The 15,082-nt window shown below is 33.5% G+C and overlaps 1 protein-coding gene across 1 annotated transcript; it reads left to right on the top strand.

Moving 5' to 3' along the window:
* Window positions 1-9,328: 9,328 nt before the first annotated feature.
* Window positions 9,329-10,672, top strand: LOC149231401 (carbon catabolite repressor protein 4 homolog 1-like). Its single transcript, XM_089381620.1, has one exon. It carries the CDS (start codon window positions 9,329-9,331, stop codon window positions 10,670-10,672), a length of 1,344 nt encoding a protein of 447 aa, XP_089237746.1.
* The last annotated feature ends 4,410 nt before the right edge of the window (window positions 10,673-15,082 follow it).

The raw sequence follows: 15,082 nt of genomic DNA, 5'->3' as shown, positions 1-15,082 counted from the left end.
TTCTTTACTAAAAATTAGATAGACACAAAGAATTGTGCATTTTTTCTTTTTTATTTCTCCTATTATGTTGTTAGTTAAATGGATATTATCACTAGAACTAAATTATGTATGACTAAAATTAAATTGTATCTTTCTACAATTAAGTGAACTTTCTATAATCCTATATTTTTAAGACAATGATTCCTTTTTTTCTTAGAAAGTGTGCAATGACTCTCCCTAGGTAGCATTCCACTCCACTCATATGTAGGCATTTTAGTTTACCTTTGTGCATGTGATACAAAGTTATATATATATATATATATAATTGTGCTAAACCACAATGTTGATATCGTTATGATCTATAAGCATTGGACCAAGTGTGGTCATTGTCACGGTAGTTGTGTGGGATGTGAAGTCGGCTAGAGGGGAGATTTGGTTAGTGGAAAAATTAATTCTTGGTGGTTATGAGCATCTTATCTCCATTGTGTGCGTTCTCATTGTCATGGTAGTTGTGTGGGATTTGAAATTGGCTAGAGGAGAGATTTGGCGAGTAGAAGAATTAATTGTTGTTCGTTATGAGCATATTATCTCCATTGTGTGTGTGGTCATTGTCATTGTCGTGGTAGTTGTGTGGGATGTGAGAATGGCTAGAGGGGAGATTCGCTTAGTGGGAAAATTAATTCTTGCTGGTTTTGAGCATCTTATCTCCATCGTGTGCTTCGTGATAGACTTAGTTTCATAAACTACAAAAGTAAATATGTTGGAATGATTTCTTTCTCTAAATCTCCCTGAGAAGAAAGTGTATGTACCCATTCCTAAGTGCTTAATTGTAAATACAGGGCCTTTGTTTTTTAAGAAAATGTGAAAAGTGATGTGAAAAAAATATATGAATAAATAATATAAGGAAAAAAAGGCACATATATATAAATATACCTAGAAATAATTGAATGTTGTAAATAAATATTAATATATACATCTGTGAAACAATAAACAAAGTAGAATATTGTAAGACTCTTAGATGAGTTATAGCCAAATATTGGGAACCACCTAAATTTGAAAAAAAAAAACATTACCCCTATTTACCATTACAGGGTTTCAAGATACCTTTCATATTGACAAAATGTTCTCTTTCTTGTATATAAGGTAATGTTTCATGATAATAACAAAAGTAAGAAATTCTAATCAGCCACTCCAGGGGCTTGATAAATTGAATTAAATCTCAGCATTGAAAAATTGTTGTTTTCCTGAAATTATATAATAGAAGATACAAGTACAAAATACCAGGGAAGTTATAAATGATGTAGGCTTGACAGTTTCTTATGGAATGGTGCACTCAGGCCATGACCTTTAACGACATATAGGTTAGGTGTGTAATATACAAAACCATTTACTTTCATTAAAAAAGAAACTATACGGTTTGTTTTCAAGGAAATATGTAACAACCCTGGTGAAAATTCCATGTAAAAATATAGAAATATCACAGGTAATGGGACATGCATTCTAAGTTGTAAAAATATATTAAAGAGGAAAAAAAGTATTTTGGCGCATTTATTTATGAAGCTAATGGAAATTAGGAGAAAAAGGAGGTGAAAGGTCACAAGTTGTATGTGAGGAGGAAAATGAAGGAAAATAATGGAAATTAGGAGACAAAGGAGGTGAAAGGTCACACGTTGCATGTGAGGAGGAAAATAATGGAAAATAGGAGAAAAAGTAGCTGAAAGGTCACAGGTTGCATGTGAGGAGGAAAATGAAGGAAAATAATGGAAATTAGGAGAAAAATGAGATGAAAGGTCACAGGTTGCATGAGAGGAGGAAAATGAACAAAAATAATGGAAAATGAAGAAAATAGAGGCCTCATACATAAAAAGGCTTCTAAGGATCAGTTAGAAAGTATCGCCAAGCTAACTAATCAGGATGTATGTCCCAAAAAAAGTAGCTAAAGGTAAGGCACCAAAGATGCTGACTAGCATTCGGTCACGGAGAACATGTCAAAAACACCCCCTCTTCTCCTGGGAACGGTGGACGAGAGAGACAACCAACCCTTTCAATTCAGTGCCCGACCAGAACCATCTGTTTAGGCTATCCTTAGTGTGTCTGCTGGTTAGATTGCTTTGGCAGTTTTGGATCTATCTCATACTCTTGGAAACTTAGAGTTTTCTTGGAGCACTCTTGGAGGGTGTGGCGTACTTGGATTCTTGGAGCAAGAAGGAAAAGGAAGAGTGGGAAAGTGCAATAAGGCATCGACATCAGATTTTCTTGGACGTACCAAGTTTCATGTATGATTTCTTCACTAGTTTTGGGCATGCATGGCTTATGCATGTGGTTTCTTGATTGTGATCTGTGACTGGCATGGAGGATTTCCTGGATCGAAAGTGGATTTCCTAGCCTTGCAATTTTCTGGATGGTGATTGTCGATATACTTTCGTTGTTTTGATTCTTTTGGTTCTCATGTTTCCTTGGCTTGGGTTGAGTTATTAGTCCTATAAGCCTTGGTTGAACAAACGATGTGGAAGCCCTGTAACAGCTTCGGTTGAGTTACTAGTCCTAGAGGCCCTGGTTGGAAAAATGCTGTGGAAGCCCTTGGTGGCTTGAGTTAATAGTCCTAGAATTCTTGGTTGGACAAACACTTTGGAAGCCCTGTATAAGTTGTGGGTTGAGTTACTAGTTTTGGAAGACTTGGTTGGACAAATGCTCTCGAAGCCCTGGAAGGCTTGGATGGAGACCAATCTGATGATGGTTTTTCTTGGTGATGTCTTGTTAGGGTCCTATAATTTTTATAGGATCATTTGATTATAGCTGATCAATATTATGTTTGAAATGTTGTAAATAATATTCCATGTTGTAAATTATTTCCAAAAAAATGTCAAAACCTTAAGAAAAATAAAGAAATATGCTTGCAAGTCAAAATGCATCATTAGAGCATAATTAAGCATGATTAGATTAAATTAATCACATCATTTAAATGTGATTAAATACATTTTAATAAGGCATTAGTACTATAGCATTTGTTTTAGTGTAGAGTTGAAAACGACAAATGGAGATTTGCTGTATGTGGTTAAATAACTCACATATTCCTAGCTTCCAATCACATCACCTTTTTCATCAGATGGATCCATCGTATTTTCAGACCCCTCCTCCTGTTATGATTCTCTTTAACAGTGTGGGGGGTGGGGGGGAGGGGGTACGAAAACTAGTTTTCCCGCCACTACGTGTCTTCCCCTCATGATTTCGGACCCCCCGTTTAATACCACTAATAGCTTCGACGCCCATCCAAAAGCGGTTTCCACCGTTCCTGCCGTAACCCGCCTTCCCGCTAATGTCACCCACCACTTCCACTAAATCTCCATTCCCTTTCCGCCATGTATCCATTCTGCATATCACCTCCCACAAACACTTAACCTCGCTGTCACTCTCGCACCACTCACTGCGTGCCAGTTGGACTATTTTCCCCACTCACCTCCACGTCAATTCTCAACATCACCCTTGTGGACTCCAGTTCATCTCCACCAACCATGTGCCTCCACATCATCCCCCACCTCCATGTCACATGTTTGTTTCATGGTCAGTTAAATTATGTTTTCTCCTATGAAGCAGAATAATTTGAAACATGGTTTAGAAACCGCTGAGAATGAATTTTAAAAAATTAAAAGAGGTTTCTTATGATAAGATCCTCGTTTACCAAAACCTCTCTCATGTTTCTAAAATATGGTACAGTTTTGGAAATTCGGATGAATCTTTGCAAGCATATTTTCTTGGATTTTCCTGTTTTTAGCGAGTGTTTCCAAATGCAGTTTCTGAGCAGGTGGAAATGAATTTTAAAATACGAAAAGTGGTTTTTGCTTCCAACATCATCATTTACAAAAAGCTCTCTCACTTTTTAACATATCTTATGGTTTGGAATATACAAACGGATTACAGGATCCCATTGTTAAAAATTTCGGGAGAAAAAACCTCAAAGACAATTAGTAAATTGGATTCCACCTCGTCAAATAAGAGTTTTTATCAAATTCTAATTGCTCTTCTTTGTTACCAACAATCCACAAAGATGGTGCCAAGTAGATTCATTAGCTTTGAATGCCCTCTATTTCAATTCTCTTTGTGTAAATACAGTTTGAGATATTTGTAACAAATCTTGATTGAACTAACATATATGTGTTGACGCAGTTGGTAGGTACTTGAGTGTAGTAGGTGATAGTTGTAGAATTATGTTTAATGACAATGAGTTGACTATGGATTATGACATGATTGTTTGTAAAAGTTGATTTCAAATTCATAGTTATGATTGTCTTGATATTTGGAACATGTGTTTGACATGTGTGAGCAGTTGCAGGAAACATGGTTGGTATTAGCGTGATGAGGTAATAGTTTATGTGTTTATATAACTAACAGTTGGGTGATGTGACAGTTTATAGCAAGACTCAGTTGCAACAGGGTAAAGGTAAAAGAAAAGAATCGGGTAAGAATTCGTTTGGCTATGTTCGGAAACGCTAATTCCTAATGAACGAGTGCTTTACATATAGGAAGTCTTGTTAACCTTGATTTTGTTTGATGTTATGTGGATACCTGCTAGATTCGTGAACATGTAATTGATAGGTATATTAGCTAGTATCTAGTTACAAATGGATTTGTCAAGATAATTGGAGTCCCTTGAGAGATGGAATGGATGTGTTCAGTTGCAAGGTAACATGCTTGGCACAACAAGCTGAGGTATCTGGTGTATTTTTATGTTTCTGATTGCACTAAAAGTAATGTGTTAATGGCAGTATGATGTAGGGGATTGCATCGAAAAGCAAATTTCCATGAAATATTAAAGAAGATTGAGGTTGAGCTTGCCTTAGGGGCCATGGGGATTGAGTCATGGTGTTTGTTTTTAGTCTTGTGAATTTTGTCTTTTATTGTTTTATCGCGGTTGATTTGCAATTTTGTTGTGTCTAGTGGATGATCATGCCACTTTTTTCGAATTCGTGTTGTTATTGGTTTTCTTCTTGTTTGTTTCTTGTCTTGCCTTTTATGTTTTGAGCCTTGGGAATTGTTTGGGGAAAGAGGAAACTTAATGGAGCTCGAGGAGAGATGTGTTGTACTCGAAAGTTATTGTAAGATTTAGATGAAGCTGGGTGCATGAGTAAGCACAACCGAAGGTAAGATTATGACAGTCGATTGGACTGGCCGGGTCCATTGTGGTAAATGGATGTTGGAAGTATAGAAATGATAAAGGTAATAAGAAAAGGTAATGTAAATGGATTTCATACCTTATTATTTATAGGGGTGATTTCATCCTTAAATTTCATAATATGACGTGTTATACTTGTTTCTTACAAAATTCAAGCTCTACTTGATTTTTTTAATCATATTACTATCCTCAATAATGGTGAAATGTATGACCTAGGAATAACATGAAAACCTCAATGCAGCACATCACTAAAGAATGATCAATACACATTATTGAAGTATAGTACTAATGAAATATATTAAGAGAGGAAAAAACACATCATCTCCTTGCTAGTACAAAACATCTAAAAGTTAGGTTAGTTAGAACATAAGCTAATACTGAACATCCCATTAGGGATCATAAAGCACAAGGAATTTTTTGTTTATAGGGAAGTATGTACTAATTTTACTGTGAGATATGATGAAGAGACTTGACCCCAATGGATAATATTATTGTGGAATATTTCTTTGTAATCTAAACTAACTTCTAGGATAATAAAACATATTAAATTTTTAAGTGAATAATTGTTTTCATGAAAATTATGAAAATTTCATAAGCTTTGAGAACATACTTCCTAGGCCATACTAAGAATGCACGAGTTTAATAAACATAGTGTTGAACATTGATCCTTAGTATTTGTGAGCAAAAAGTAGATATAAATTATGAAAATAAAAGTAACTCCTTATTAATTGAATACATTTCTAGTAACCCACCACATATTCTTGTACTAGCCATTTGTTCTACTTTATGGTGAGAAAATGAATTTGGGGATTCAAATTGTAGGCATATATTGGTAAGTGCTACCTAATATCATTATGCTAAAATCCTCTCATATAGTATATTAAACAGAAAATTCCCCATAGATGCAAAGCCCAAAATGGATGATTAAATAACTAGAGTATAATCACAATACAAGATTACACCTAGAAATCCTTTGTTAAAAAATCTTCTTCCAATGGAAATATATATATATATATATATATATGTTCTTCTTATAGCTATTTTTTCTAATTTTTTTCATTGAATGGAATGAATAATACCACTAATGTGTAATTACAATATTGTAAATTCATATCTTTATGAATTCTATCTTGATTTACATTGCTTACTAAAGGGTGACTAAGGTTTATAGTTGTCAGTTATGAAAGTTTTTTTTTTTACCTTTCATTCAATTTTTAGATGGTTGAGGAAAGAGTTAGCACAAATTTTTGCACTACCAATTGGTACTATAATTTGTATTTCATATCACTATTAAAATTGATGATTACAAAAATATTAAACATAACAAATTTCAAGGTTGAAGTGGAATTTTTAAATTTCCATTAAAAATTATTTCAAAGAAGTTTCAGCAGCAATAATAAACATGCTGTTACCATAAATTAAAATTACAAAAATTTATGTTTTATTCTTTATTATTATTACTTTTTTTTTACCATAAATTAAAATTACAAAAAATTACGATTTATTCTTTATTACTATTACATTTTTGTACATTAGACTTTGGAAGTGAACTTTGATGTAGGTGGCATATCTCTTTCATCCTAAGCTAAAACAATACCTCTCTCTTCTAAATCCAAAGACAATAACGAGACCTCTCTCTCCTCAGTGCAAAGACAATAATTAGATAGAAAAATGTTGTTGTTTGAGAATTAGATGCTTAAATGTAAATAAAATAATTCCTCATTTATTATGACATATTAGGTGCATTTAACAGAGAATGACATATGCTTATCAAATTGGAAAACCCAAAAATTGTCAATAACCTTAAGTATAAATTGAGCATGATTTTTGACTAAAATTACTTATGACACCTACTAGATTAGAAAGCGTTATTGTTAAAATTCACCTTTTAAGAATCTAATAATAAATTTTGAATGAAGTACACATACTTTGAAGCCAAGGGTTGCCTATTATATAGGGGTTGAAATATATAATTGTGACTACTACAATTAAATAAAGTGAGGAATTCGGTAAAACCCTTATTATCTCCGGATATTACTTTATTAATCCAAAAAATAGTAATATAATTTGTTTTAAAGCCAATTTCCTTGACTACTTCTGGAATTCAAGCAATTGTGTCAAATCAAGTAATAGCTGGATCAAATGCAAAAGTCCAACATGGTTATCATTAAGAAATTATTCCACCCCCCTTAACTCAATAAATGCACTAGACATTGAATCAATTTGAAGTTTTAAAAACCTAACTACATCAAGAAAAGTTAAACGATTTTCAATTGTTAATTCTGTTTTCATTAGAAATACAAAATCACCTCCATTACATCAAATGTCCAACATGGTTATCACTAAGAAATTATTCCACCGCACCTAACTCACTAAATGGATGAGACATTGAATCAGTTTGAAGTTTTCAAAACCTAAATACATCAAGAAAAGTTAAACCGTTTTCAATTGTTAATTCCGTTTCATTAGAAATACAAAATCACCTCCATTACATCGAGCAACTGTAAAAATCCAACATGGTTATCACAAAGAAACTATTCCATGACACTTAATTCAATAAATGCACTAGACATTGAATCAATGTGAAGTTTTCAAAACCTAAATACATCTAGAAAAGTTAAACCATTTTCAATTGTTAATTATGTTTTCATTATATATACAAAACCACCTCCATTACCACCTGGATTAAGTAATTTAATGGCAATTTTATTCCAAAAATATCATAGTTTCCAAAGAACCAACCTAAATTTTTTTGGGAATCTTTTACGTGGCGCATTTATCTTTTACCTCACATATCCAGTTCAAAAATTTAATGTTCAGAGGTTTGGGTAATGAATATGAATGTAGTCAACATTCCATCCATAGTGAAAGAAATATTACTTTTTTCTACAACAACAAAAAAATAGTATTATCTTTTGTTCCATCATCAACAAATATTGCATGATGCTTCCATTTTATGGTTTTATGACCAACAAGTCAAACTTACCATAAAGAAATATTATGTTTTTCTACAACAAAAAAAGGAGTATTATTTTTTGTTCCATCATCAACAAATATTGCATGATGCTTCCATTTTCTAGTTTTATGACCAACAAGTCAAACTTAAGATAGGAGGCATAAAGTCCATGAACTGAGATTTAGTTTACTTTCGAAAATATATTTACCATTTGTATTTTCAAGAAGCAACAATCATTTTATATATTGAAGAATAATCAATGGACAACAATCATTCATATATTGAAGAATAATCAATGGACGAGGGTGTTTAGTGTTTTGAAAGAAAGATTTTCTTATACCTTGATGATTTTAGCTTTGAACTTTTGAATATAAATTGCATTAATTATTTTTAATGAGATTCAGTCTATTGTTATTTTTGATAATATCACGGCCCCTTAGTGTTAGAATAAGAATGTTAATTGTCTTTGCTGTATTGACTTCAATCATTGGCTTCATGTCTGTACAAACACAAACTTAAGAGGGTCAAAGCTATCTGTGCAACATGTAATGTATTGTCCTTTGGTGGATCTCATTCACCTCAAGGGAAACTATGTTGTACAATGACCTCACTTTATATAAAAAATACAAAAAATACTTAGAAAATTTAGAAAAAAAAAGAAGTAAACATACTCTAATTTTGTAGAAAAGTAAATGGGAAACAGTAAACCTACCTTATTTACAGAAAATAATAGAAAGTAGAGGTACTTTATTCGAAGAAAAAAAAGTAAAGAATAACAAATAACCCTATTCTAATTGTAGGAGAGGAAAAGAAACAAGTAAAGCTAGTTTAATTGCATGAACGTAGACAAAATCATTTGTTTGTTTATTCCAGTTGCCAAAATACGAGTAAGATTGCCAACTTCGTTTCAAAAATATGTTTTTTTTTTTTAATATTTCAGTCTTTCCGAAATTATCCAAATGCCGACGTTTTAACCGAGCTCGAAGTTCAATAGTTTTTTTGGTTTAACATACAACATATTTAAGCTATATATACAAAAAGCTTATGGAGCACTAATCCATCTCTTCTGTTCATTGAGGAGCGGGTAAAATCACGGATCCATATCTTCCGTTTATACAGCAGAGCATCGATCTTAACCCAAAAAAGAAAATTTGACTGGTACGGCTTATTAAAAAGTTGAGAAGCTCGTTTGAAAGGGGTAACAACGCTAAAGCTGGTAGAACATGGGAGGAGAAGTTGTTGTTATCGAAGGGGAATTACAGTTACTGGCAAAAATGAAATTGAAAAGGGTTTCCATAGAACCTATTGTTGATATAACGCTGAGTGTAAAAGATGTGGTAGACGGTCATTTCAGGGATGACGATGAGGATTTAAGGAGGCAGAGATGGTATTGCGTCCATAGTGTTGGTGAATGCATTTCTCCAAACAACACTCATATGTTGTTGTCTGCCTCCGAGTCTTATAAACCCAACACGCAGGACGTAGGCAAGGTATTACTTCTAGAAGTTGAAGGAAAGGGGTTTTTCGTTACTGAGCCAGTTATTCCATTTCCCCACCCCGTTCCTAGGCGAATGATTCAACTTTACAACGACAGGTATGATAGAAGTTTGAGGGGTCCATCATTCAGAGTTGTGACATACAACATTCTGGCGGACGTGTATGCTACTTCAGAGCAGTTCCCCAACTGTCCTCCATTCGCGCTCAGATGGGAAAATCGCAGACAAAACTTGTTGAAGGAAATATTAGAGTGCGACCCTGACATCATTTGCCTCCAGGAGGTACAACAGAACCATTTTTCTGATTTTTTCCATCCAGAATTGGCCAAATTAGGATATGAAGGGATGTTTAAGCGAAAGCAGAGAGAAGGCAACATTCCGACTGTTGATGGTTGTGCAACGTTTTATAAACTGAATCAATTTGACTTGATAACTTTGTGTTCGATTAATTTGAGATATGAAGACAACATTGCCCTGCATGTCATCCTTTCCATAAAAGAAACTAGTGAACGTCTGTGCATAACCAATACCCACATCCATGCAAATAATAAAAACAGCGATGTAAAGCTATGGCAGGTCTACTGCTTGCTCAAAGATTTGGAGAAGTTTGTCCACGATATTCCTGTTGTACTATGTGGGGACTTCAATTCTTTGTCCGGAAGCGCTCCCCACTCACTTCTTACCAAAGGCTATGTGGATCCCTTACATGAAGAAATTTCGGATTATGATCCATCCATTAAACTCATGTTTCGTCATAGAATACCTTTAGCAAGTGCTTATTTTAAGTATTCCCGATGCAATCTTCCCCTACAAGACGCGTTGAAGAAAATGGATGGTAAAACGGGGGAGCCGCGTTTCACTACCTTCATTGAGAATAGCCGAGGGAAATTTCAGGGAACGTTAGATTACATTTTCTACCATGCCACGAAGTTGAAGTTGGTGTCGTTACTGGAGTTAATTGACGAGGAGGACGTGAAGTACCGTGCACTTCCTTCGGTTAATCATTCTTCCAATCATATCCCAATTGCAGCCGAGTTTAGTTATATCTCCACATCGAAACCAGCAGCATAAGGAAATATGCAACTGAAGAGTTATGGCCAAAGCCACCGATACCAATAGAAAACTGAGGAAGCGAAATGTTCCTAGCTATTGGTTCTTAGTGGCTGTAAAATTGTGGAGTAATTTCTGTTTTTAAATCGCTGAGATGAGATAGAATCAATCATCGATTAATTTTGATTTTTAATTGATGTGATTATTTAAAATCATGTTATTCTCTCAGTGTGATTATTCTCTTTGATTTAGAAATTTGATTATTGTAAACATGTTATCCTAACTCAATTTTATAAAAAAATGATTTTTTTTGTTTTTTGTTTTTACCTTATCATCCTCTCATCTTTATTCAAGTACCAATTTCAAATCCCCTGATCTATAAACCCAACACCTCTATCTCTAGAGTATAGACAAGGCCTTCAAAGAAATATATGTTAATGGTTCAATAAAATGTTTAAAGCTAGAAATTTATTCATAGATTTTCATTAACATAAAGAGCACAATATTATGATGCACTCTTATGCCTGGTGTCTTATAAAATATAATCATCTAAAATCATTGTGTAGAGTAGGAGAACTTTACAGTATAAAATGGTATTTTTGCTAAAATAAAAGTAAAAAAAAATGAAAGCCCTAAATCTATAGATAGGTGAGAAATGCTAAAGCTCGGACTAAATGCACTTGTCTTTGTCTAGTTTGTCTTCTTGTGAATTGATAATGGAAAGAATTTGTAAAACAACTTATCCCTTATCTCTCATAATATAGTTTCAAATTTTGAAATAATTTTGATAATCTCAAATTTTGGAATATTTGAATAATAAAAAAGCAAATCAATTGTATAACTTTATTTTTATAATATTTTTCTATTCATAATCCTATATAATTCCTAATTTATTTTTCCCCTTCGTACTCCTAACTCATAAAAGCAACATGCTCCTAAATTTTAAATGAAAACACTAAAACATTGCTCCTAAATTTTAAATGAAAACACTGAAACATTGCTTCAAATCACCTTAGGAATTTCTTTGTTGTGTTGTTGGTAAGTAGCTATATTAGCACTCCTCAGTGGTTTTGAGAGGCTTCCCTTTCCCTCCTCGATTTAAGTTATTAGAATCATTTATTGCGTGATTGTATCCTTTTTTGTTTATATTAATATGATTTCAATTTTTTCTTTTTTAACCATGTTTAAAACTTAACAAAGATTAATTTGATTTTAGATCATATTAAAAAATTATTTCTTAATGTGTTTGTAAGTAGTTGGATTAACTGAATTAAGTTCTAATTTAATAAGAAACAACTTATAAACATCTAAATCGTTAAAATTATTTTATAATGAATTTAGTAAAAAACAACTTAAACATCTAAATCATTACAATTATTTTATAATAACATTATTTTTTGATATTTTATCCCCAATCAATTACGCTTTAAAAAATTGAACTCCCATAACTTGAGAGAATCCCTTACCCGAGGAAATTTTGGATTAGTTTCCTCATTCAATACCTTAAGAAAACACTTATCTTTCCTATCCCTGATGTAATGTTCCCATAGAAGACCTGTTGAAGAAAATTGTTGGTCAAACAGGGGAGCCACGTTTCACTACATTAGTCAGAAATCGTGGAGGCAATTTTTAGGTGATGTTGGATTACATGTTCTACAGTGCCACGAAGTTGAAGGCAGTGTATTTACTAGAGATTATTGATGAGGAGGAGGTGAAGGACCGTGCACTTCGTTCGTTAATCATTCTTCCAATCACATCCCAATTGTAGCCATGTATCATTCTTCCAATCACATCCCAATTGTAGCCATGTTTAGTTACACCCCCGCATGAAAACCTGCAATGAAAGGAAATATGCATCTCAAGGTTTATGACCATAACTTTAGATAGAAAAATGAAGAACCTTGTTAAATGAATGAAAAGGAAATATGCATCTCAAGCGTTATGACCATAACTTTAGATAGAAAAATGAAGAACCTTATTAAATGAAATGTTCCTTGTTGTTGTTTGATAGTCACGGTAAAATTGTGTGGTAATTTATGTTAATTTTTTCTTTACTAAAAATTAGATAGACACAAAGAATTGTGCATTTTTTCTTTTTTATTTCTCCTATTATGTTGTTAGTTAAATGGATATTATCACTAGAACTAAATTATGTATGACTAAAATTAAATTGTATCTTTCTACAATTAAGTGAACTTTCTATAATCCTATATTTTTAAGACAATGATTCCTTTTTTTCTTAGAAAGTGTGCAATGACTCTCCCTAGGTAGCATTCCACTCCACTCATATGTAGGCATTTTAGTTTACCTTTGTGCATGTGATACAAAGTTATATATATATATATAATTGTGCTAAACCACAATGTTGATATCGTTATGATCTATAAGCATTGGACCAAGTGTGGTCATTGTCACGGTAGTTGTGTGGGATGTGAAGTCGGCTAGAGGGGAGATTTGGTTAGTGGAAAAAATAATTCTTGTGGTTATGAGCATCTTATCTCCATTGTGTGCGTTCTCATTGTCATGGTAGTTGTGTGGGATTTGAAATTGGCTAGAGGAGAGATTTGGCGAGTAGAAGAATTAATTGTTGTTCGTTATGAGCATATTATCTCCATTGTGTGTGTGGTCATTGTCATTGTCGTGGTAGTTGTGTGGGATGTGAGAATGGCTAGAGGGGAGATTCGCTTAGTGGGAAAATTAATTCTTGCTGGTTTTGAGCATCTTATCTCCATCGTGTGCTTCGTGATAGACTTAGTTTCATAAACTACATAAGTAAATATGTTGGAATGATTTTTTTCTCTAAATCTCCCTGAGAAGAAAGTGTATGTACCCATTCCTAAGTGCTTAATTGTAAATACAGGGCCTTTTTTTTTAAGAAAATGTGAAAAGTGATGTGAAAAAAATATATGAATAAATAATATAAGGAAAAAAAGGCACATATATATAAATATACCTAGAAATAATTGAATGTTGTAAATAAATATTAATATATACATCTGTGAAACAATAAACAAAGTAGAATATTGTAAGACTCTTAGATGAGTTATAGCCAAATATTGGGAACCACCTAAATTTGAAAAAAAAAAACATTACCCTATTTACCATTACAGGGTTTCAAGATACCTTTCATATTGACAAAATGTTCTCTTTCTTGTATATAAGGTAATGTTTCATGATAATAACAAAAGTAAGAAATTCTAATCAGCCACTCCAGGGGCTTGATAAATTGAATTAAATCTCAGCATTGAAAAATTGTTGTTTTCCTGAAATTATATAATAGAAGATACAAGTACAAAATACCAGGGAAGTTATAAATGATGTAGGCTTGACAGTTTCTTATGGAATGGTGCACTCAGGCCATGACCTTTAATGACATATAGGTTAGGTGTGTAATATACAAAACCATTTACTTTCATTAAAAAAGAAACTATATGGTTTGTTTTCAAGGAAATATGTAACAACCCTGGTGAAAATTCCATGTAAAAATATAGAAATATCACAGGTAATGGGACATGCATTCTAAGTTGTAAAAATATATTAAAGAGGAAAAAAGTATTTTGGCGCATTTATTTATGAAGCTAATGGAAATTAGGAGAAAAAGGAGGTGAAAGGTCACAAGTTGTATGTGAGGAGGAAAATGAAGGAAAATAATGGAAATTAGGAGACAAAGGAGGTGAAAGGTCACACGTTGCATGTGAGGAGGAAAATAATGGAAAATAGGAGAAAAAGTAGCTGAAAGGTCACAGGTTGCATTGAGGAGGAAAAATGAAGGAAAATAATGGAAATAGGAGAAAAATGAGATGAAAGGTCACAGGTTGCATGAGAGGAGGAAAATGAACGAAAATAATGGAAAATGAAGAAAATAGAGGCCCTCATACATAAAAAGGCTTCTAAGGATCAGTTAGAAAGTATCGCCAAGCTAACTAATCAGGATGTATGTCCAAAAAAAGTAGCTAAAGGTAAGGCACCAAAGATGCTGACTAGCATTCGGTCACTGAGAACATGTCAAAAACACCCCCTCTTCTCCTGGGAACGGTGGACGAGAGAGACAACCAACCCTTTCAATTCAGTGCCCGACCAAAACCATCTGTTTAGGCTATCCTTAGTGTGTCTGCTGGTTAGATTGCTTTGGCAGTTTTGGATCTATCTCATACTCTTGGAAACTTAGAGTTTTCTTGGAGCACTCTTGGAGGGTGTGGCGTACTTGGATTCTTGGAGCAAGAAGGAAAAGGAAGAGTGGGAAAGTTCAATAAGGCATCGACATCAGATTTTCTTGGACGTACCAAGTTTCATGTATGATTTCTTCACAGTTTTGGGCATGCATGGCTTATGGCATGTGGTTTCTTGATTGTGATCTGTGACTGGCATGAGGATTTCCTGGATTCGAAAGTGGATTTCTAGCCTTGCAATTTTCTGGATGGTGATTGTCGA

The sequence above is a fragment of the Pinus tabuliformis genome, chromosome J, assembly GCF_031772625.1.
Source record: "Pinus tabuliformis cultivar Carrire ecotype Pingquan chromosome J, CPIR1, whole genome shotgun sequence".
NCBI lineage: Eukaryota > Viridiplantae > Streptophyta > Pinopsida > Pinales > Pinaceae > Pinus > Pinus tabuliformis.
This window is presented reverse-complemented; position numbering and strand designations above follow the sequence as displayed.